This window comes from Octopus sinensis, linkage group LG5, assembly GCF_006345805.1.
Source record: "Octopus sinensis linkage group LG5, ASM634580v1, whole genome shotgun sequence".
In the NCBI taxonomy this organism is placed as follows: Eukaryota; Metazoa; Mollusca; class Cephalopoda; order Octopoda; family Octopodidae; genus Octopus; species Octopus sinensis.
The window spans coordinates 26,653,351-26,678,461 of NC_043001.1; the positions used below are offsets into that span (position 1 = coordinate 26,653,351).

A 25,111-nucleotide genomic window follows, 5' to 3' on the forward strand; every position below is an offset into this window, starting at 1 on the left:
TCATAGCTTCAACATTTTTATTTATAGTTTGTCCATTCAAAGACCTCAAACTTCAAATATTTCCTTGCCAGAAGTTAAAAGAATTTGTGATCAGTCAACATCAACCAAATAAGATGTCAAAGAAAAAGCAAGTCAACGATAAACACCTAGTCGAATTAGTAACATTTTAATAAAATATGTTATTCCTATTTTCTTTTCCAGCTGTTCTGTCCGGTAGGCTATTACATTGCATGTACTGATAATAACCACACTAAGATTTATTTGAGTTTCCAAATATTTACATATGTTCGTTCAATAGATTTATATATATATGTAGTACAAGGCATATTAATCATTGCATGCAATGAATATTGGTTAATCAATACTACTAGTTAAGGCTTATGAATTGGAGAGCAAGATGAGCAAATTGAGATAACCAAACAGGACAAGAAAAAAATCTTGTGTAAATCCTGAGAAGTGAAAGATTCCATACGTGCATGCAAGTTGCCCCTTATAAACCCCCAAAAGCTTTCTCTAAGCTGAATTTCTTTGCCTTTAAATAATCGTCTGTCCAGAAAGTTGTAGATTCTTTGGCAGAAAAACTTACTTTCTCTGAAGTTGCGAGTGATGATTGTCCAAGCCATATTTGCATAGGTATTAATATCTTGTATGGCAATTCTTTTCCTTTTATAGAAGTATATTAGGTGGTGATTCTCAACTAGGGAAACCTGAAAACTATGGTTCAAATCTCAGCTGCTTTCTTGCCACAAAGTTTTAGTGTTCTGTAGAGATTAAAATGTAATGCACACAGTAGTTATTCAGAAAGCAACATAGAATATGCTATTCTTGACCAAATATCAAAGTATTTTATTGAAAGTTTCAGAATATCTGTGAAGTTGGGGATATGGAAAAAAACTATCCTGGACGGAAGTTTAGCTGTAAGTCTCTCTTGGTTTACTACAGAATTTTACACACCATTATATAGCATGTGATGCACGTTTACTCATGGAAATAATACAAGAAAAAAACTTTAAATAACAGCGAGACTTTATTCCTCTGCTAAATTATCCAGTGGACCAAATAAATGCATCACGGATTCTGGTGGTTGTATAAATGATTCAGCTCTGGCTGTCATTGATTACAAGTACTTCATTATAACAGCAGGGAAAATATCATGATGTGTCCTCCTGGAACCTTTCACGTCTCGTGTCATAGGGGTTTTGTTAAGGTTACATATGGAGAAACGTAGGTTCCCAACGACAGTCCATTTTATTTAGAAAGTATTATGCACGTGATTGGATCTGAGATCCATATCCCGTGCAATATTCAATCAAACAAAATGCAGAACTCAACCAAATGTTCCAAGCTCACAAGTTCTGGGTTGACCAGTGCTTTGTGAGTGAAATTGATATACAGAAACTGCATAGAAGCTCATTGTATATCATCGTTTAACATGTTTTCCATGGGTTGGATGGTTTGACTGAGGTCTGGAGAGCCAGTGGCTGCACCAGGCTCCAATGTTTCTACAGCTGGATGCCTTTCATAAAGCCAACCACTCAGAGTGTAGTGGGTGTTTTTTGCATGCCACCAGCACAGGAGCCTGTCAGACAGGCCTCAGTGAAATTTTGCCTGTTTGGGAACCTTGTGTCTTGGTCTATGGTTTCAGGATGATCCTGGGATTGAAAATCTTCCTGTCATTTGGTTCTTGAACATCCAGCATTAGGATCTGATTTGAAAGCATTGGGGTTGCTATTTCTAGTAGGTAAAGCTTGGTTGATCCTCACCATCTTACAACACTTAGCTCACGAGATACCTGGCAAAAATGTGTAGTACCAGAAGTGATAGTTTATGTTTAGTATTTAGTTAGGTTAAAATTGTAAGGTTATGAGTTCAATGCTTGGCAGCACATTGTGTCCTTAAGCAAGACACTTTTTCATGCTGCCCCAGTTCACTCAGCTGGCAAAAATGAGTACTACCTAGAGTGCTAGTTATGTTAATCTGAAGCATCTGTAATATTTCCTAACGTTTTCTTTCCCTTATGACAATTATGTAGTTCATTCCTGATAAGTAATAAGATTGTTCTTGGTTTAATTCTTTCATTGTGTATTAAACCCTTTAGTATTCAGATTATTCTGCTAAATATGATGCTTATTTATTCACATTGTTTTGAATTAATCATGAATTATCTCATAGCTTCAACCGTTTTCATTGATATGATTGTATATTTTTTAGTATGACATTGTAGATCAGATGAGAGGTCAAATCTGCCCAGTTTGAGCATAAAACTGGCAGAATATTTGTTTTAGTAATGTATTTAAGTTTTATTGAGGTTCCCTCTCAAGATGGTGTTAGCACATCTGACATTTGGATAAGTTTAATAGTCTATATAAAACTGAGAATGTGTCTGTTTGTGTGAATCCCTAAAACTCGGGAAGTACCGAACCAATTTCATTTAAATTTTACACATGCATTACTTAGGGCTCATGGAGTGTCATGAGCTAAAAAAATTTTCAACTTCTTACCTAATGTGGGTCCAGCACTATCTTTTAGACTGGTTTGGTATTGCGTCAAAAGATAATAGTTTCACTTTTAATTCTAATGCGATAACACTAAGATCATCTCATTTCTATTACATTTGAAATAAATAATTTATATCCTAATGTGAACAACATTACACATCAGCAACTTTCCATCTTTACGGCCATGGCAGCAGAATGGTGTGTCAGTATATGTGCTGACTGACCTAACGAATGGCCCGAGGTGAAATGCTACCAAAAACAATGAGGTGGCAGGTCCAAGGTATATAAAAATACACATTTACTGATCAATTACCAGTTAATAATTATTGCAGCAGTAGCAAGGTATTTACATATTAACCCTTAAATTAACATTAATACATGTGAGAAATTTATCTATAATGATTATTGTGGCATTTACTGTCAAATTAGCAGTTTGTACATATGCTTCTATTTGGATAATTTACACTGCATACAAAAATAGAGATTAATGTATAACTTTTTCTATATTCATAATCTTTTATTTACAATATTGAAATAAGGTATGCCACCAAAGAAAAGATTGTAGAAAATAGAAGGCGACAGTCTCAACGGAGAAGGGACTTTCCCAAGATCAGTAAAGGCATGCTGCAGCATTTAATGCTGACTCGTTTAAACAACTCTGACCTTTCAAATATGATCTATCCCATTCATATAAAAATAATTCTGTCCAAGTTGGTATACTAAACTCATTGTCATTTTTGCAAAAATTTAAAATTTCCAAATGAAACTAATGGCATATGCTGCTCAGGCAGTAAGATAAGATTGCCAGCATTACCAGTTACTCCTCAACCTTTTATGAATCTTCTGTTAGGTGCTTCTAGTCAAAGGATTTTCTGAACAATATCAGACAATACAACTTCACATTTCAAATGACATCATTTGGTGTGTCTAAGGAGACAGATGAACAAAGATTTACACTGCTGTTCAAAGTTCAAGGGCAGGTCTGTCACCTCATTGGTTCCGTTACCCACACCTGAACAACCAAAATTCCTCCAAATTTACTTTATAAGTGATGTATGACAACAGACCCGAAGGAGGTCCCAAAACTTCAGACGATGGGTCATGTTAGATGCAGTAAAGGAGATTATATCAACTGACAGCTTTTCGGTGTGTTCAAAAATCACATGCCCCCAATTTTCCATGGCAGGTTAGGGCCTGGAATCCTCCAAAAGGATGCATCACATATTGCTTAGTCAAATTACCCCACAAATATGTTGTCAATGCTGCACTTTTTTGTATCATCTGTTTCAACATCACTGTAATATATATACAATTTATGCCATTTTAATCCTGAGCATCTCTGCTAGTACAGTATAATATAGAGAAACTTGTTTGCTTTCTGCTTCCCCACCACATGGTTTTGGGTCATGTCCCATTGCATGTTACCTTGGGCAAGTGTCTTCTACTATAGCCCCCGGCTGACCAAAGCCTTGTGAGTAGATTTGATTGACAAAAACTGAAAGAAGTTGGTCTCATATATGTATGTTGTTGCTGGCCTATCTTGACATCATGTGATAGTTAAACCTGGAAAAAGTGGACTATGATGATAACGGCGACAAGGCAGGTTTCACAAATCTGAAATAAAGATGCCTGAATGATTGAATTTAGGAAATCTAAGAAATTCCTTTAACTTCCAGACAATTCATTAAACTAATTTGGAAGAATACAATGTATGAATTCCTAAATCATTTTCTCATCAACATACTGACATGAAACAGTTTTCAGTGTTACATAATATAAACACAAAATAAAACGGCATGGGTTGGATGGCTTGACTGTTTGTTTTGGCATTGTTTCTATGGCTGGATGCCCTTCCTAAAGTCAACAACATTAGAGTGTGTGTGGGGTGCTTTTTACATGGCACCAGCACAGCCGTAAGTCGTAACTTCCTAAAAGATATTATTGCTCTAATGCTTTAGAGCAGCGGCTCCCAACACTTTTATTTAAGTGAATTTTCCCACGGACCACTTTTATTTAGTTCATAGACTCCCAGGTTGAGAACCACTGCTTTAGTGTATGCCTCTTTTTCGAATATATAAACTATCGATGATATATGAGAGAGAGACTAGGAGATTATAACCTCACTTGGAAACAGTCAGGGCATGGGCATTATGATAATAATGAAGAAATTTAAACTGACTGACTCCTGCCCCTTCAATTTCAGGCTTTGTGCCCTTGTTTGAAACAACTGTCTTGTTGATTTATGTGTTAGTTTAAAAATACCAGTAGACATATCTAGTAGTTGATTTGTCTCCTGAAACCTCGCACAGACAGTGAAATGAGGTGATAAAGCACAAACTATTACCTATAGGATAACTGAGTTGGATAAAACGGCTCCATAGCAGCTAGTAACAACCACTAATGTTCTACATTGAATTTAGCCATTCCTCTGCCTGGGAAAGGGAATATGCTGCTAAAATTACCTGTCAAGGAACTGAGTCAATATAATCAACTATTCTTCAAATTTGAGGTTGTGTGCACATGCCAGTAACTATTAATAGGGTATTAAACAATTTGGAGGATACAGTCAAACCAGAGATTACATAGCTGTTGATTTATACACCCAGAGCATTCAGTTTTGTTAGTCCCTATATTTTGACTTGTCACACATGTAATTACATCAGCTGTTGTTCCTCCAGATATTCCAGTCATATTCTATAGCGGACTTGATTGATCATACTACTCTCTCCAATTTGTATCATTGCATCTAACATCACACAAAAATTAGTGTATACTCTCCATCCAAAACGCAGCACTTCTGCCTCTGTTATAAATCAATGTTATCCATTATTAGTAAGGGAAATAATTCACAGATGCGACAACCAGACACTTGGGGGATAATGTTAAGAGTTTCAGTTTTACACTTAAGATATCATTAGTATAGGTTCTTAGGTTCTGCCACTTATATTTCAAACATTAATGTGTATCATCAGTAAGTGCTTAGGGTCTAAACAACAACAAACCAAGTTTTACGAAAGAAACCTCTAATTGTAGACATATGTTTACCTTATTTTTTTAAACTTTAATATCAATATTTCATGTTGGCTATGTCTGGTGTATAGCACATGTCTTCTGCAATCTCCCATTTTCCTTGAAGGCTATCCAATATAAAAATATGGCACCTTTATACTTAGTAATCATGTACAAGTGTAGTAGTTTCTCTTACACACTATGCTTGATGCCTTTTCTGCAGAGTAAAGAGGATATTTTTAGTCACTCACTATGATACATTATAGCTTCTTATACTTTAAGAATCCACAAAACACTGCAAGGAAAGATCTTTGTATATATTACAAAGTGAGTGCTCTCATTTGCTAATGGCAAATTGATCAGAAAAAACCAAAGATGATTTCATGAATTGTATGACTGCAAGGTCACTTGCCTCCAGAAAATCTTGTAAAGTGGGAAAAATAAAAGGTTTTCAAGAATTTACCTGCTAGCATTTAGAGCAAACCCATTTGCTCTCCACCAGCAAACAACCGTATCCCATAAGATCTGCAGGAAACAGGCAAATCTTCAAGTCATTGTTTTGAATAAAAAATAGATTCCTATGCTTTTAGGATCCTTCAACAGCATAACATCCAGTCACTGGATATCAATTACACACTACTAAAACTTTCAGTCTTTACAGATTCTGAACTTCAATTTGATCTTTCAGAATAAGTAGCCTGAGCACAATTATCATGAAAAACCTCTTACTAGTAAAACATGTCCTATAACGAACTGCTGCCATACACTAATCTTTCAGCCAGATAACAGCAGAACTATGATCAAAGGCCACACGGCGTAACATGTCTCTTTTAGTAAGACAGTTAGTATGATTCAAAGGGAAGAGGTGGTTTTGACCTGATGGTCAATCAAAGGGACTTCTAAGAATAGTGTGCAGTGAAAAGTACAGTGTAGCTGTGAGGTGCCTATTCCATTTCTGAGTTACAGTAATTAGCCTTAAAAAATATAAATTATGAAAACAGGAAATATGATTTCTTTCACTTAAAATTTTAATCATATAAATGAACAGCCAATATCAAAAAATACTGGTGAAGTTAGTTTTATTTGCTTATCTGAAAAAAAAAAAAATCTCACACCTGGATATTTTAGAATAATCGCAAAATGAAATAGGTAGAAATTCATCGACGATTTGTCTGAAATCACGTCAGCATACATTTGTCAAGGCCAAGAACTTGATATGTATGTTAAAAAAACAAACAAAAAAAAAGGAAAAAAAAAAAAAAAAAAGGAAATTTAAGTATGTAAAAAGATACTTCCTCTCCCAACGTTAAAAATTAGACCAAATTTCTCTTTTCAAAACCAAGGGATGAATAGGATAAAAGCAAATCACCAGTGAGGAATGTATAATCAAAATGACAAACGCCCTTGTTAAAACAGTATATTCTAAATCCTCAAGATAAAGAATGAGAAATAATTATAAATAGAACCGGCAGCAGAAAGATGAATTACAAAAGGTTGTTTTAAAATGAGGCTTCTCTTCAAGTCAAAATTTATTTGTTAAAAAAATCAATGTTCCTCTTGTACATCAATGTTCCTAAAATGACCAAAAAATAAAAATATATACAATGTTCTATAATCAGAACCACTCTCCCAATTTTTCATTACAATCATGACAGTTACATAGATGATATTTAGAACATAATGAAAATGTGTGCATGGACATTTCTTTAATATTCAGCACACAAGTTCATCTTTGTAAGTCTTAATTGAAGAAAATGCATTTGTGAATGAATAAAAAACTTTTACACACATGCCCGCATAATCAGTCTACAAATGAAAGTTCATGAATAATGTATTATTTTAGAGGAATGAAATAGTGCAATACAATGAAAAGCACACTCAGACAGACACAAAAATATGTAAAATATTTTTAGAGAAAAATATTTCTATATTTGCTTCTAATTTGAACGATACCAGCACTCGCAGTGGAGAGCACTGCAACTTTACTCTCTAAATACCTTGCAATGCTGTCCACTGTATCGATGTAGTCCCGAGTGTTTATAACTAGTGCTCTTTTCCAATGAATCTTCATAAACACAAGACAAATGTGCATGTAAGAAGCCGAAGTTAATGACACATTTGCAGCAGATAAAGAGAACCAGGCAAGAACTCAATGGACACCATACCTATATATACATACATTATAATAACAAAGTTACCAAATGCAGTTCTAAGCTAACTTACATGAAATGCAGGTACCAAGTTTTGCACTGTAATAGAGTGCAAGAGCCATTTAGCACTATACTACAGTTATAGTAACAAACTTGAATATACCTGATTGAATAATTTTGATTCAAATAAAGACACTTCAGAAAATTTGTTGCCAAAACACCAAATTAGCTGAAGTCAAATAAATAAATAAATGTTGTACTCTAAGAATTTCTACATGTATATAGAAACAAAAGAAAAAGGGAAAATGAAATGGGTTAAAAAAAAAAAAAAGGCGTCCTATTGATGATCAAGTCTGCCTATTCATTCACTGTGGATTACAACTGCCAGTATCATTTAAGGTTACACAAACAAAAATTAAGAGGAACAATGATTAAGAATATATATATATATATATGTAAAAAAAAACTGAAAAAAAACCCAACAAAACCCAGGTTTAGAATAATAAAACCACTTCCAACTTAATACTTTAGCTTTTTTGGGATTTCCCATTGAAACTCGGGTCTTCCAAAGTGCCCATAACACGCCGTCTTTTGGTAGACTGGACGACGTAAGTCGAGCTCTCTGAAAAGAAAAAAAAACAGAAAATGTTGAAAATAGCTGAATACAAGAAAAAAAAACAACAAAACAAAACAAATAAAACTGAAAAATAAAACAAAGGAATAAAAAGAAATTAAAAAAAAACACTTACCTTACGATCTTGCCAGGTCTCAGATCAAAATTCTCATTGACAATATCCAGCAATTCTTTCTCAGTTTTTTTAGATGTACCGTAACTAAAAACACTGATGGATAGTGGCCTAGCAATTCCAATGGCATAGGAAATCTGAAGGCAAAAGATACATAACAGCAATTATAATAAAATTCAGTATCCTTGTTTAACCATTTAGCATTCAGATTACTGTCAAATGTAATGCTGATCTAATATATAAATCCCGTTCTGTCTGTTTGTGCGCTTATAACTCGAATATGTGAATCTGATTGATATCTGTGGTTGCTATGCAATAATTTGTTAGTAGTTCTAAATTACCACTGGGACAGCTCTCTTCTTTAATAAACAGTCATGAACTTTGTACCATATAGCTTGCCAGAAATATTTTTGATGTTATCAAAGCCCCTTATATTGCTATTTTTGCAGAGAGATTACTATTTTAAGCATTATGGCTTCTGTGCTGGTGGCACATAAAAAGCACCATCTGAACGTGGCTGATGCCAGCGCCGCCTCGACTGGCTTCTGTGCCAGTGGCACATAAAAAGCACCATCCGAACGTGGCCGATGCCAGCGCCGCCTTGGCTGGCTTCCGTGCCGGTGGCACGTTAAAAGCACCAACCAATCGTGGCCGATGCCAGACTCCCCTGGCACCTGTGCCGGTGGCACGTAAAAAAGCACCCACTACACTCACGGAGTGGTTGGCGTTAGGAAGGGCATCCAGCTGTAGAAACATTGCCAGATCAGACTGGAGCCTGGTGCAGCCCCTGGCTTCCCAGACCCCGGTCGAACCGTCCAACCCGTGCTAGCGCGGAAAACAGACGTTAAACAATGGTGATGATATATTACTAGCAGAGACACCCAACATTGCTCGGGATTAAAATGGCATAGTTTGTATATAATATATTAAGCTTGAAACAGGTGACCGCGCTGAAATTTTAAACATGGATACATGAGAGAGTGGGGTGTTCCGTAATCTAAAAATATTTTAAAAGTTGAGAATCGCTATTCTTGTAATCTTTTTGCCCTATTTCTTCCAGCATGCTGTTCATTAAAAGCAACGAGTTGCTCAGACAGCTGTCACATACCATTTCACCGGCAACAAGGGGAGCACAGGATGACAGTCAGCCTAAACCCTTGCTATGCTGTCTCTTCTTTCCCCTCTCTCTATATGCAGAGGGCTCAATATGATTATCTAATTTAAAGCAGCAGTCGTCAAATGCAAAAAGCCAAAGAACTGTTAATACATATAAACATACATAAGACAGTAGGGTGTTTTGAGGGAGATTTGGCGGCTATTTCTACCAGGTCTAGCTATCATGTAGCGGTTTCCCTCATTGACTCATACATACATAAGATAGTAAGGTGTGATTTGAGGGAGATTTGGCTGATATTTCTACCAGGTCTGGCTACCATGTAGTGATCTCCCTCATTGGCTCATCTAATATATAAATCTTGCTCTGTCTGCCTGTTTTTTGTGTGCTTATAACTCAAGTATTGTTCATTCAATTGCGCTGAAATTTTAAGCATGGATATGAGAGAGTGGGGCATTCCGTAATCTAAAAAGATTTTCAAAATTGTCAATGTCCAACAGAATAGCTAGCTCTCAGAAACAGACTACATACAAATTCGTTCTTCACAACTCCTGAAGCTGTTTTCAGATATGATCCATCCCATTCTTATAAAAAAATTAACTCTGTCCAAATTGGTGTGCTAAACACAAATTGTCTTTACTGTAGAGCTTTAAAATTTTCAAATGAAACAAATGGTATGTGCTGCTCAGGTAACAATGCCAGCACTACCAGCTCCTTCTCAACCTCTAATGGATCTTCTAGAAGGCATTTCTATCCAGTCAAAGGATTTTCTGAACAATATCAGACAATACAACTCTGCACATGACATCGTTTGGTGCATCTAAGAAGATAGATAAACATGGATTTACGCGGACGTCAAAGTTCAAGGGTAAGTCTATCACTTCATTGGTTCCTTGTTACCCACAAATGAACAACCACAGTTCCTCTAAATTTACTTTATGAGTGATGTAGGACAACAAACCCGAAGGAGGTGTCAACATTTCAGATAATGGGTTGTGTTAGACCTAGCATCGCTGACTGCTGCAAAAGAGAGTATACCCACTGACAGCTTCTTGGTGCGTTCAAAAATCACATAACCCCCAAAGGTAAGGGCCTGAAATACTCCAGACGCATAGCAAGTTGCTTAGTTGAATTAGCCCATCATTTACTACCAAATGTTACTTTCCCCTATCACCTGTTTCAACATAACTGTAATATGTTATATACAAACTATGCCATTTTAATCCCGAGCAACGCCGGGTGTCTCTGCTAGTAATATATATAATGCTTAAAATAGTAATCTCTCTGCAAAAATAGCAATATAAGGGGTTACGATAACTCCAAATATTTTCTGGCAAGCTATATGGTACAAAGTTCATGACTGTATGTTTACTAAAGAAGAGAGCTGTCCCAATGGTAATTTAGAACTACAAAAAAATTATACCTTAGCAACCACAGATATGAAACACCATAAAGTTAACTTTCAGAGTTTAGTATGCAAATGTAGATTTAATGAGAAAATACTAAACACAAGATTAAGTATGCTTTAAGAACTTCAGATATGTCCATGAATGTTACTGCTTAGCTGACATACAGTTTTAGATTTAGTAGGGTGGTAAGGATGAATAACTGCTTAAATTATGAAGATGTGCTACATATAAGTGGGCGCTGAAAAGTTCCTAGCTTTGGGTAAGAGAAAATACAGGAAGATCAGTTAATTATGATATTATTCAACATTCCCCTCTCAGATTCAGACATTTACCATCCGATTGTGGTCGTTGCCAGCCTCGTCTGGCCCCCGTGCCGGTGGCACGTAAAAAGCACCATCCGATTGTGGCCGTTTGCCAGCCTCGTCTGGCACCTATGCCGGTGGCACATAAAAAGCACCCACTACACTCTTGGAATGGTTGGCGTTAGGAAGGGCATCCAGCTGTAGAAACACTGCCAGATCAGACTGGGCCTAGTGCAGCCTTCTGGCTTCCCAGACTCCAGTTGAACCGTCCAACCCATGCTAGCATGGACAACGGACGTTAAACGATGATGATGATGATGATCCTTCAGTTTCTCTAAGCCTTGTAAAACCTTAAAACCAGTAACTTTTCAGCACTCCTTTGTATGTGGAATGTATGTTCAACATAAAGTATACAAAGGAGACAGTAAATGTGTTGTGCAGAGATCAAACCCTCCCAAATAATAAACAAACCATTATATATAAAGCTAATTTATGACAAAACTAAAAGCTAGAGACTATTGTAAATCATATTTCACATATCTAGTAACTATAAACAGATGTAACATAAACATATGCACAATTACTGGATGACAAAATTTGCAAATATTTAACCCTTTTGATTCCAACCCGGTCGAAACCGCCTCTGGCTCTGTAGTACAAATGTCTTGTTTTCATAAGTTTTGGATTAAAATCTTCCACCGAACCTTAGTCACAATTTATGTTCCTAACACTATCTTAATAATAACTAAGTCATTTTACTAAATTCTTTGTTATATTTAAAATTAATTGAAAGAAATACAGAGCATTCTAAAATAAATACGGTAATGAAAGGGTTAAACTAACCTGGACAAGCACCCTTTTACACAAGCCAGCTTTTACCAAAGATTTGGCCACCCAACGGGCAGCATAGGCAGCCGAACGGTCAACCTTGGAGAAATCCTTTCCAGAAAACGCTCCGCCTCCATGGGCACCCCATCCACCATAAGTATCAACAATAATCTTACGTCCTGTCAAACCTGCATCACCCTGAAATGGAAGAGAAACATCAAAAATTAAGAGGAAATGCATAACAAGTACATTGTTCATCAACTCCCATATTTACTCAAGTACACATAAATGAAAAAAGTGGATGTTAAAATGATGTTATGCATCTTAAACTTAAAATATTAGTCAAAGAGAAGAAATCCTTCTGACATAATACCTTGCCAATGACTGAGACACAAAAATCCTGTTTCATATAAAATTACAAACTTAGAGCAGTGACAAGTAGTTGTTAGTTTGAAATTATATATAATATATATACACATACATACATGTGATTGCATTTACAATTCTTCACATTACACATCAACTTTAAATCACCCTCACAGTTTTAACCCTTTTATTACTAACCCGGCTAAAACTGGCTCCGGCTCTGTGGTAAAATGCCTTCTTTTCATAAGTTTTGAAATAAAATATTTTACCAAGCCTTAGTCACAATTTACGCTCCTAACACTAGGTTAACGATAACTAAGTTATTTTTCTAAATTCTTTGTTATATTTAAAATAATTGAAAGAAACACAGAGCATCTCAAAATAAATACAGTAACGAAAGGGTTAATGCTGATTTTCTATGCTGGCACAGGTCATATGCAGTTTGAGGCAAGTTTTCTACAGCTAGATGCCTGTCCTCTCACCAACCTTTACCTGTTACCAAGTAAAATAATATTTCTTCATAGCCAGGTATATAGGCATATTATCACAGGATATTGCAAATGAATGACTTTCATTTGCAACTATCATGCAATGTCATCAGGAGACACAAACACCCCGCAAGGCTTTCATTGGCCCCCAAGGTGCCATGAAGTAGGACTGAACTTGAAACCATATGGTTTCTTAACCACACAACCATGCCTGTACCTATATTTAAACAGGACAATAATGAACAAAAAGTAAAAGCAGGTAAACCAAGGTGATAAAAAGATCAAAAACAAAGCATTTGAAACTTACAATAGGTCCACCCAAGATGAAATTTCCAGCTGAGTTAAGATGTATGACAGTTTTCTCATCCATGTATTTACTAGGGACAACGGCATTTATGACTTTTTCTTTCAATTCTCGTCTTAGTTGTTCAAGAGAAACATTCTGGTCATGTTGGACAGACATCACAATGCTGTGAACATACAGCGGTATGGTCATTCCATTTTCGGATTTATACCGAATGGTCACCTGAAACAAAAATGCTTATTTTAAAGACAAAGACAGGAGATTTAGAAAGTGAAAACACACTACTAGTAGGTATCACCATAGAAGGGAGACAAACAGTATGACCATGTGAAAACCAATTTTTTGCCTGATTTTTGTATCAAAAATAATAAATTTTTTCCATAGTCAATCTGAAAGTTCTAAATGTGAATTTTCTTCTCATACTTTTGATCAAAATCCAACACTTACATATCATGCTTGGTTCCTTCAGCCATGTTAGTATTTCTACTCATTCATAAAGTTTGTTCCATTAAAAAAAAAGTTTTGACTGCTGAACAATAATGCATGTTCTAGTTGAATGCTTCAGTCATGTTAGTATTTCTACTCATTCATAAAGTTTGTTCCATTAAAAAAAAGAAGTTTTGACTGCTGAACAATAATGCATGTTCTGGTTGAATGCTCTATAAGCTCAATTTGTGTTGAAGATCATAGTCATGAATTGTTTTTCTCGAGAATTCAATAAGGCCATTGAATCCTCAGTGAAGGAATGAAAGGAAAAGTTGACCTTCGCAGTACTTGAACTCAGAATGTAAGACAGACAAAAAAACCACCAAACATTTTTTCCAATGTGCTAACAATTCTGTCAGCTTACTGCCTTAATAATAATATTATCATTTCTAACACAGGTACAGGGCCTGACACTTGAGGAAAGAGAATAAGCTTCATATTAATATTAACTCCTGAAGGAGTGAAAGGTAAAGTTGACTTAATAATTGTTTCTAATTTAGGAACAGAGGCAACAACTTTTGAAGGGAGAGGAGCAATCAATTACACCCCAGCATGTAATTAATATTTTATTTCATTAATCTGGAAAGAAGAAGGGAAAAATAAAGGAAAGCCTTTTTTCAGTTGCTAAAAGGATTCTTATTTCTTTATTGCTCACAAAGGGCTAAACATAGAGGAGACAAACAAGGACAAAGGGATTAAGTTGATTTACATCGACCCCAGTGCATAACTGGTACTTAATTTAATATAAAAAGAAAGTATACATGGTATACAATAAACAAAGGAAGGAAGTATATATAGTATATAGTAGGCCTGAAATTTTGTGGGAAGGGGTTAACTGATTACAGTAACCCCAAAAGGATGTAAGACAAAGCTGACCTCGGCAGAATTTGAATTCAGAATGTGCTCAACTAGTACTTATTTTAGCAACCCTAAAAAGACGAAGGGCTAAGTTAAGTCAACCTCAGTGGAATTTGAACTTAGTATGCAAAGAGTAAAAAGCATTTTGTCAGGTATGCTAAAGATTCTGCCAGATCATCATATTAAGGAAATATACTTACTTGTGATTTGCTATCAGGTCTAGCCCACCAAAGATCTCCGCTTCTCCTCAATACTGCAACTTTAGCATTGAGCTGATGAGCAAGAACTACAGTAAGTGGCATACACTCTTCAGTTTCATTTGTAGCATAACCAAACATGAGACCCTGAAGAAGAAAACGAAAGAAAAGTAACAGGATTTGCAAAAAACTCATGGGGAAAAAAAGTGTTTATTTGTAAAAATGTTTCCATGCAAAAAAAAAAAATTTTTAATTGGTAACAGATTTTATTATTGCAAAGTATTGATATAATCAATATCAAACAATCACACACTGACAGAAAACAAAGATCATGTATTGTTGTAGAGGTCAGCTACCCAGCAGATGTGAATGTACAATCAAAAGTACAGAAAAAAGAGAACATTTATGGCAAATTAATGCAAACCTTACAGTTCTTGTACTTTGACTAAGAATTCTCATTTGTGCATTAGGTTATGTACCAACGAATTTGAACAAAAATCTAGAAATACTGTTCCATGGAGAAAGAGCATGTGAATGTATGCACACATTTAGGTGGATGCTTTGACAGTTCAACCAACACATCAACTCAACTACACATTTACAAACACTGGGAACTCTTAACTCAGAAAGTCTGGTCACTTTGTTAGCAACTGGCTGGAACTTTCAAGAACTTAAAGAAAAAAGAACTTTTCCGAATCTGCATTTCAAAATTTAAATCCTCCACAAATTTCTTAAAGTTTCACTTAAAAAAATTATTTTTTTGGGGGGTGAAATACGTAGAAAAATACGGAGTTTATGATTGTGAAGGGGGAACCCCCCCACCTAAAATTTCATTTTTTCAAAAACAAAAAATAAATAAAATAAACAACCTCCATCTTCTCCGCCCTATGATAAGTGAAATTAAAGTATTTTCTCTAATGTTTCATGACAAACATGTGATTGAGGGTCGTTTCATGAGGGTCTTTTGGAATTAAGAGAGGTATGTAAAAATTAGATTTTTTTGTACACACAAATACAACAACTCTATAATGTTTCATGATAAATATGTTGTGGTTGAACACACACAACAACTCTATTAATGTTTTATGACAAACATGTTGAAGTTGAGGGTCTTGGAATTAAGAGAGGTATGTAAAAATTAGATTTTTTGCACACACACACACACACAACAAAATGACATTTAAATTTTTTTCTCTTTTGGTAATTCGTATTTAGAAAGTTGATCTTTGGTTTGGCTGTTGTTTCTAGCTTCTCTGATTTCCGGTTGGAGGCGGGTTTAAATTTTGAAATTTTTTCTTTGGTAACTTGTATTAAAATTTTGAAAATGTGCTTCTAGCATGTCAGGTTTTCTGTTTAGATACTTTTTGCGTCTGCTATTTTATAATTCTATGCATGCGTGAAACATTAATAGAGAAAACACTTCAATTTCACTTCTTGTCATAGGTGGAGGGGAGAGGGTGTTTATTATTTTAAAATTAAATTTTTGATATGCAGATCTTTTTTTTGCACATTCAGAATCTCCACCCTCAATATAGTGTGTTCATGTAAAAATAAAACCCCCCAAAAATCACAAAAGGGTGCAGTCCATGAGCTTTACTTCTGCTCAAAGCCTTGTGAGTGGATTTGGTAAGTGTAAACTGAAAAAAGCCTATCATGTATACTATCTACATGTGTCTTTTGTGTTTGTTCCCTACCGTCACTTGACAACCATAATTGGTTTGTTTATATTCCCATAGTTAGCAGTTCAGCAAAAGAGACTGATGGAGAAGGCACCCGGCTTTAAAAAATAAGTACCTGGAATCAATGTATTTGACTAAAACCTTTCAAGATGGTGCCCCAGTATGGCCACAGTTGAATGACTAAAACCTTTCAAGACGGTGCCCCAGTATGGCCACAGTTGAATGACTAAAACAAGCTGTGTTTGTTCCCTACCGTCACTTGACAACCATAATTGGTTTGTTTATATTCCCATAGTTAGCAGTTCAGCAAAAGAGACTGATGGAGAAGGCACCCGGCTTTAAAAAATAAGTACCTGGAATCAATGTATTTGACTAAAACCTTTCAAGATGGTGCCCCAGTATGGCCACAGTTGAATGACTAAAACCTTTCAAGACGGTGCCCCAGTATGGCCACAGTTGAATGACTAAAACAAGCAAAAATAAAAGATGTTAATTGGAACAGTTCAACTGTGCAGTTCCAGAAAACAGATATTGGACTGCAATGTTAGCCAAGTTGAACTAAACCATCTTGCCTACATCAGTGAATCAAAAGGCTTTTGCTGTAAAATTCATACTAAAATATATGAATTTTAACAACACACAAAATTTTGGACCATAACGATCTAAAACATGAACCTCTCTGGTTATTTGCACATAATCACTATTAACACCTGTTTGATCTCAAATATAGAAAGAAAAAAAAAATCCAATATAAGAAGGTAAAATATATCTCACTAATAGATATTACATATATCAAGGAACATTATACTAAAACCATATTTATATTTTTAGTAAGAATTTTGTTGATGGGAAATCTTTTCTTTTCTACTCTAAGCACAAGGCCCAAAATTTTCGGGGAGGGGGCCAGTTGATTAGATCAACCCCAGTATGCTACTGGTACTTAATTTATCAACCCAGAAAGGATGAAAGGCAAAGTTGACCGTGGCAGAATTTGAACTCAAAACGTAAACAAAGATGAAATACTACTAAGCATTTTGCCTGGTGTGCTAATGTTTCTGTCTGCTCACCGCTCTGATGGGAAATCTTTTAACCACAAACTTTAGAAGTGGAACAAAAATAGAAATCATATTTAGCAATAAGCTGAATAACCTTAGTTATTTTAATAGAAATGAATAAATTTGTTTCTATTGATTTGACAGGTCGTCATGACAAAAATTATATATAGAGGTTAAAATCTGACAGGTGACATGACTTACTAAAGAAACTACTTTATTTTGATGGAAGTCAACAAAAATAAAATGTGCTAAATGAGAAGCTAAATGCATTTGTGGAATGTAAACAACGGACACTTTTATGAATTGACCACTGTATGGAATATACACCTACATTCAAATTTTGAGAGGTTTTGAACTATAAAGCAAGTACAATTCATGTAACATATTTTAATCAGATTGATTACATTGAGAAATCTATTATGTAATAATATATTATATAATGCTGAGTGGTGATTATTCAATTTGTTCACATGTTATTTTTTAAAGATGAAAGCAACTCAATACTTGAAGGAAGATAAAAATACCCTACAATGGTCACAAGTAAATTACACCATTGTTTGTAGGGTATTTTTTATCTTCCTTCAAAATTTGTAACTTCCGAACCAAGCGACACCATTGAACCTCTGAGAATTATGCCAAATTATGCTTATTTATTCACACTGTTTTGAATTAATTAAATTATCTCATAGCTTCGAAATTTTCTATTGATATGATTGTATATCAAGATGTGAGAGGCCAAATCTGGCCAGTTTGAACATAAAACACATAGAATATTTGGGCTGGATATGGCAAAGGTGGGTCTCACAAGCTACGCTGGGTAAAATAACAAATGGAGAGGGCGTGAATACAGGTGAACAGCATTCACAGATTTCACTGACCTAAAAAATGTCAACAAACCTGTGCACACATTCACACATATGTATATATGTGCGTTTCTTGGCTAACTAACCGTAAAATTTCCATTGTGATTCAAATTTAAAACTATAAGCCAATCGAATCTATCTAGGAAAATCAATATCAAGCGGACAGATGAATTCGACTTATTGAGTATATATGTGGATGTCCGCTTGCTTTAACTGGTACAAACTGGTACAATCATGGTTGTTATTATTATCATTAATATTAATTTTATTGACTTTTTGTGTGGTTATACATTTTAATGAACTGGACTGTTAAATATATATGTCTGCTTTAAATTTAAATGTGAGTGTACATGTATTTCCTTGATGTTGGTTATAGAACTGAGTTCAATATGGAAAATAATTGGGTTTGTTAATGTATACTGATATATTTTGTTTATATTGTATTAATGTGTATATATATATGTGTAGAATTATGAGTGTCTATGCATACATTTTTATATTTTATATGTAAATTTTTTTCATACTTACATTAAATTCTCTGAAGAGGCCGTGAGCCATTCTTGTTAATGTCTCATTTATACCTGCTTTATATGGCTAATAGGTTAAATGGGACATACCTGTCTTCACGGCCGAAACAGCTGTCAGCTACGATGTAATTGTATTTTCTATTTCTATTTCCATGTCTAGTTATATTTGCAATATATTATGTATAATGTCATTGCTGTTGTGTAATGGTTTAATAAAGTATTGATTGGGTATTAACTGATGGTTGATGATTGATTTAGGTATGTTTCTCCATTTTCTCATTTTGTGTATATATATATATATATATATAGAGAGAGAGAGAAATGCACCCTTTTCCATTATTAATAAAACTGCTCGCGTTTTTGACAAGACAGGTATGCTAGTTTTAAAATAATTAAGAACAGATGATGGATACTAAAAGTAGCAAATTTAAAACAAAATTGCTTTGATTAGGACTTTCAGGTGTCTTTTTGAACCAGAATAAACCAGGCAAATGTCCAAGTTATATAAAATTAATTTTATGATGTATTTTACACCCACACATTAAATTTATATGTTTTCCCCATCCAGTATGGGTTAGGCAGGATTTAAGGCAAATTTCTATAAGGTCTCCAAATTTTGAGAGATAAAGCGGCTGCATTTCAGGAATTTGAATGAGAGAGAATGCAATGTTATTGTCTGTCTGCTCAAACAATATTGACCCTTTAACATTTAAAGTGGCCAAATCTAGCTCAAATATTCTGTTTTATGTTCAAACTGACCAGATCCACCCTCTCTTGACAATGTCATTCAAAAACACAATTACATCATTGAATTCTTAAAATTATGAGATAATGCATGATGAGTTCAAAAGAATGTAACTAAATAAGTATTACATTTAATAAAATAATCTAAATTCTTAAGGGATAATGAAGACATGGGAATCAACATTCATATGCACAAACACTGAAGGTTATATAGTGGAAGACACTTGTCCAACAGTCAATGAGAGAACCCAGCATGCACAATTTGAGCTATTACTTCAAAACATCACTTAAAGCTGAGACAATATTAAGTTAATTGCTGTGTTCCTTGCAATGCTTAGCTGGATCCAATAGTGCCCATAATGCACACACACTCCATAGAATGCAATTCGCTTGTGTAGGCAAACACAAAAACAAATCCCATAAATATGAGAACATCAGAACCCAATGCAATGAAGTAAACTTGCAAGCACAACAAAAAAATATTAATTCAATGACAACCATTTAAGATAATGGGTTACAGAAATTTAACAAGGGTGAACTGATTTATCTCACCTGGTCTCCGGCACCAATATCTTCCTCACTTCTATTAATATGTACTCCTTGAGCAATTTCAGGATTTTGAGCCTCAACAGCCAATAAAACATTACAAGTTTTATAATCAAACCCTACAATAAATAAAAAAAAAATATTAACAGTAAATCATCATCATCATCGTTTAACGTCAGCTTTCCATGCTGGCATGGGTTGGACGGTTTGACTGAGGACTGGCGAGCCAGATGGCTGCACCAGGCTCCAATCTTATCTGGCAGAGTTTCTACAGCTTGATGCCCTTCCTAATGCCAACCACTCCGAGAGTGTAGGTAGTGGGTGCTTTTACGTGCCACCGGCATGAGGGCCAGTCAGGTGGTACTGGCAACAGCCATGCTCAAATGGTGTTTTTTATGTGCTACCTGCACAGGAGCCAGTCCAGTGGCACTGGCAACGACCCCAAAGACAACAAATTTTCAGCAATTTAATTTTTAGTAATTAAAAGAAATCAGAAGCACTGTTCTAAGCAAAAAAGTACAAAGCACATCTGAGAAGCAATTATATTATGTACTCGAATCTTCAAGAACTAACCTTTAGAAGAGTCATCATAGCCAATACGCTTGATAGTGTCACGGATAACCTTTTGGTAATCAACTTTGGCATTAGATGTAATTTCACCACATACAAGAATCATTCCAGTTTTGGCTACACATTCACATGCAACCTTGGCATTTGGATCTTGCTCAAGATGAGCATCAAGGACTGCATCACTGATCTGATCACAGAGTTTGTCTGAAATAGAAAAAAGTATAAAATTATGAAATTTTACCTGCAAGAAATTCAATTGCTGAATCATGCTGAACAGGTTTTAACCTAGAACACCTCATTTCTTTCATATACAAAGGCATTCAGTTACTTTATGCCCTATAGTGAGTAACTTTATTGCTAATAAAATTTTACCTGCAAGAAATTCAATTACTGAATCATGCTGTGTGTACATAGGAACAGGTTTTAACCTAGAACACCTCATTTCTTTGATATACAAAGGCATTCAGTTACTTTATGCCCTATAGTGAGTAACTTTATTGCTATAGTGGATAACACAAACGTGCACTACTTCTATACTGACACTGCTGGTGGTACAAAGGCTAAATTGTTATCTAACCTGTTTGCATCAACTATTTTCCTTTTGTACCTCTAACCAACTTTTAACTAGTTCCTCACCTCCATAGTCATTATCCAGCCTTCTCCATCTCTTCTTCCTACCTAGACAAGGCAACCCATCAATGAACAACGTCTTCCAAAATCTATGGTACTTTGTATCAAACTGGTCACATCTCTACCAGTTCTACATTGACAAACCTTGGCAGGTGTTCTTCACCTTTGATCCCATCCAAAACAATTAAGCATGTAATTGATACCACACTCCTAGTTATATCTCTCTGGAAATAAAGTCCACAACTCCGAAGAACATCAATTATAGCAGCTGAAATTTGTTCACTTATTACAAGGCAAAACATTACAAACGCAAAAGATAACTGTGTGATATTCATGATACGAAAGCTGTTTCTCCTGAATTACAGCTGTGCTTCATCGTTCAATGCCAAGAGGGTCTGTAACAACTATTATAAACTATGGTCATTCAATAATCCTTTTACCAAACTATGTAGAATAATTTTTATTATTATTTTGTTTCTTAATTTATGAAATAAACCAGCTAAGTATTATGGCTGATTCTTTCTGGAAAATGAGTATGTTGCGCTGAGAGCGCCATGGGAGATCACTCAGTATCGCTTTCTTTCGGATGAGGGCTGAGCTTAAAAGGATGCCAACACCTAACTTCGAATATAAAAAAGAAAAGAAAAGAAAAAGAATGCCCAAGGAATTCAGAGAATATTAGCGTTGCATAGCACGAAAAGGTTGATTAAAAAAAAATTTATTTTACAATTAGCAAGCATGATTGACATTTCATTTTCTGGGCCCTATGGAACAGAAAATATTTAGATTGTTAGGGGTTGTTTTTCATGTAAAATTTGGATAGTAAATACTTTCATTCAGTACTGGAAACGAAGACGCACCGCAAAATCTTCACCTAGCAAACAAAAATTACACGACAGACATGTAGACATGTACTAAAGTTATATAACACTGCTGAAATATGAAACGTAGAACCTCTAACCAAACTTGGAAGGTGGGGGCAAATGGATATACAGCAATCAAACCATCACATAACTAATAACAAAACAAAATCGCAAAAATGTCCGGTTGCGTCATTGTGGTGGTAAACAATTCTCCGTAACTACAAGTTATTAACAGCAAAGTCTAAATCGAAATATATATATATATATGAAGGACCAGATGAGCTAACAGTGAGCAGGGTTTTAAATTCACATCAAAGTTATTTACAAATCAACAGCAATCACATTGTCGAAAAATCGAGGCCTTGAAGTCCACAATATTACAGATATTTCGCTCAGTGATACCAAGGTTGCAGAATACTATATAGTAAACCATTTTCATAGCTTCGTATAGCTACCCCTATGGAATAAAGAAATTTAGAGTTCAGAAAATATAATAAATTTATTTTTAAAAAGAAATTGTAGTGCGGGAATAAAACACGAGAAATCAGAGACAATACGAATGCAAGCAAGCCAAACAAGACTGGCGATCTTTTATAATAATATCTTTTGTGGTAGTGGGGAGTAAGGATGATTTTGCGCAAGAACACTATTTTTCTACGTAAGAGTCAAGGGTAAGAACGGTGAAGCATCAGAATTGAAGCTTAAAATATTTAACCAGGTTTTTAATACCAAGGTAAAAACATGAAGGAATACGGTCAAGTATATTATTGGGACTTAATATACTGTCCTTAGAAGAAAAAAAAAAGTAAAATCGACTGAGCAGGACTCGAACACAATTAAGATACCATAAGGCATTCAGTTCAGTTCTCTATCCTCCAATACTAAGAGCAATTCATTATCACTTAGAGACACAAAGCTAACTGTCAGAAAGATTGTCTAGTTTCATTTACCCGTGGAAAATTAAACTTCCATTTGGATCAGAAGTATGAAAGAAGAAACATAATATCTATAATTTGGTGCGTTACTGCTCGTATTGCTTCACGGCATCATCACTGACATCAATTAGAGAAAGTTCATTAAAAAAAATGTTAGTTACGAAGGATATTTTGATCTAAAATTTTAAAACTTCCATCATAATAAATTGATTATTTATCAATTTATTGTTACCATTCTGATAATGTTTCACTGTCCGAATATTTCTATACATTACAAGATGCACGAAAGTTCTCGCATCTCGCATCTTGGATATCTCAAACGAATGTTATCCCTTTTTAGCAAATTACGTTTTGGATCATTGCAACACCAATTATAGTAAAATTATATAGATATGATTTTAAAAAAAAATAAATAAAACCACATCTAGAGAAAGATAATTTTTTTCATGGAAATGAAGAGGACTTAAAGCTAAAATTATTTAAGGTAGCTGAAGTTAGAAGTTAAGTACATAAAATAGTTAAGGAACTAATAATGAATAATAATGCTGAAGTTACAGCAGCCGAAACAAAGCCATCATCGGAAAGTAACAAACAGCTAAAATATGTAGAATACACAAAGAGATATGTTACGAAATAGAATCTTCCATGAAAGTAGGTATCGATAAATATAGCGAGAGAGAAATATATAAGCAGACAGAAGGAAACATAAACAAAGGAAATAGTTCAGCTGTTATATCCACGTGTTCGATATTATGCTGATAGGAGTTTGTGCGTTCAAATAACAACAATTTGTTATGTAAACAATGACAACACTTGCCGATCACTGAATGCAATTAACATTTTAGCAGTTTGACGACAGAGTCGTTCTCCATGTGCGAGAAAGCATCATGAAGCGGGAATACAATATATAAAGGAATTGAAGTGATCGACATTAAATACCTCGAAACAAGCAAAGTTACGAGATATTGACGGTCTGACAACAAAGGAAAAGTTGTTTTTTTAAAATTTCTGATTAATTAAATCGCATCGAAAATAAACTAGCAACAAACAGTCACGTGGAAAGAAATCGGGGGAAAAAAAACCGGCTTCCAGAAAGCAGGAATGTTTTCCCTTCATAATAAGCTATACCAAACAACTGAAATAGGATCGTAGCAAAACAAACGTGCACAAATTAGATAATCATAGATAATCAGAAGACAGAGTAAGTATAAAGCCCTCGTTGAATCAGAATGACAATCAAGCTATAAAACATAACTGATGTTATGTTTCATACAGAGTAGCTTATGTATGAAAAAGAAAAAACACTTCAAAAAAGTAGTATTTTACCTGGATGGCCTTCTCCAACTGATTCCGATGTGAACAAGAATGTGTTGTTTTCATAATCAGCTATATTCTTGTCCAAATCTTCATAATGGTTACCGTTGGTATTTGCTGCCATTTTGATATAAGCGTCCTTCCCTAGGAGTTAGAGTGGAAAAGAGGCCGATTAATCGCTTACAGGGCCTTATATATATATATCGTAGACCATGTGATTTCAAAACAATCTATGATTGGCTGATGTTAGCAAGATGGTTTCTCTTAGAATACTCCGAAGATAGGTATGAAAGATAACAGATTACGTAAAATTATAGAAGTATTTTACTTGTTTATGTAATACAATACTCAAATACAAAAGTTTAAGTACGAATAATATCTTGTTTAGTAACAATTTTAGGCGTCGAATGATCTGTAGAAATTTCTAATGAAAAACATCATAAATTGATCACCCCTTTTTAGAAAATTATCTAATATTCCTTGTTATGTTTGTGATTAATCATTTCTAACTTATGTCATTTTAACTATTCTGGAAATTAATAACTGGGTAAAGGTACTTGGACTTAGATGACATTACGAATGAATAAAAGAGGGGGAAAAAATAATTTCATTAAAGATCTGAATGTAAAA

General features: G+C 34.8%; 1 protein-coding gene across 2 annotated transcripts; it reads right to left on the reverse strand.

Annotated features, from left to right (window-relative positions):
* Nucleotides 1-6,569: 6,569 nt before the first annotated feature.
* On the reverse strand, nucleotides 6,570-24,658 carry LOC115211765 (S-adenosylmethionine synthase). Of its 2 annotated transcripts, XM_029780438.2 has the most exons (8): nucleotides 24,494-24,657; nucleotides 20,743-20,943; nucleotides 20,176-20,288; nucleotides 14,759-14,902; nucleotides 13,218-13,436; nucleotides 12,072-12,254; nucleotides 8,407-8,540; nucleotides 6,570-8,279 (listed from the first exon to the last, which is right to left on the reverse strand). In XM_029780438.2, exons 1-8 carry the CDS (start codon nucleotides 24,603-24,605, stop codon nucleotides 8,177-8,179), a joined length of 1,209 nt encoding a protein of 402 aa, XP_029636298.1. In that variant the 5' UTR covers nucleotides 24,606-24,657; the 3' UTR covers nucleotides 6,570-8,176. The 2 variants fall into 2 exon arrangements, with proteins under 2 accessions (XP_029636298.1, XP_036359155.1); XM_036503262.1 differs by lacking the exons at nucleotides 6,570-8,279; nucleotides 8,407-8,540 and adding an exon at nucleotides 11,754-11,839 and having other exon boundaries at nucleotides 12,038-12,254; nucleotides 24,494-24,658.
* Nucleotides 24,659-25,111: the final 453 nt, after the last annotated feature.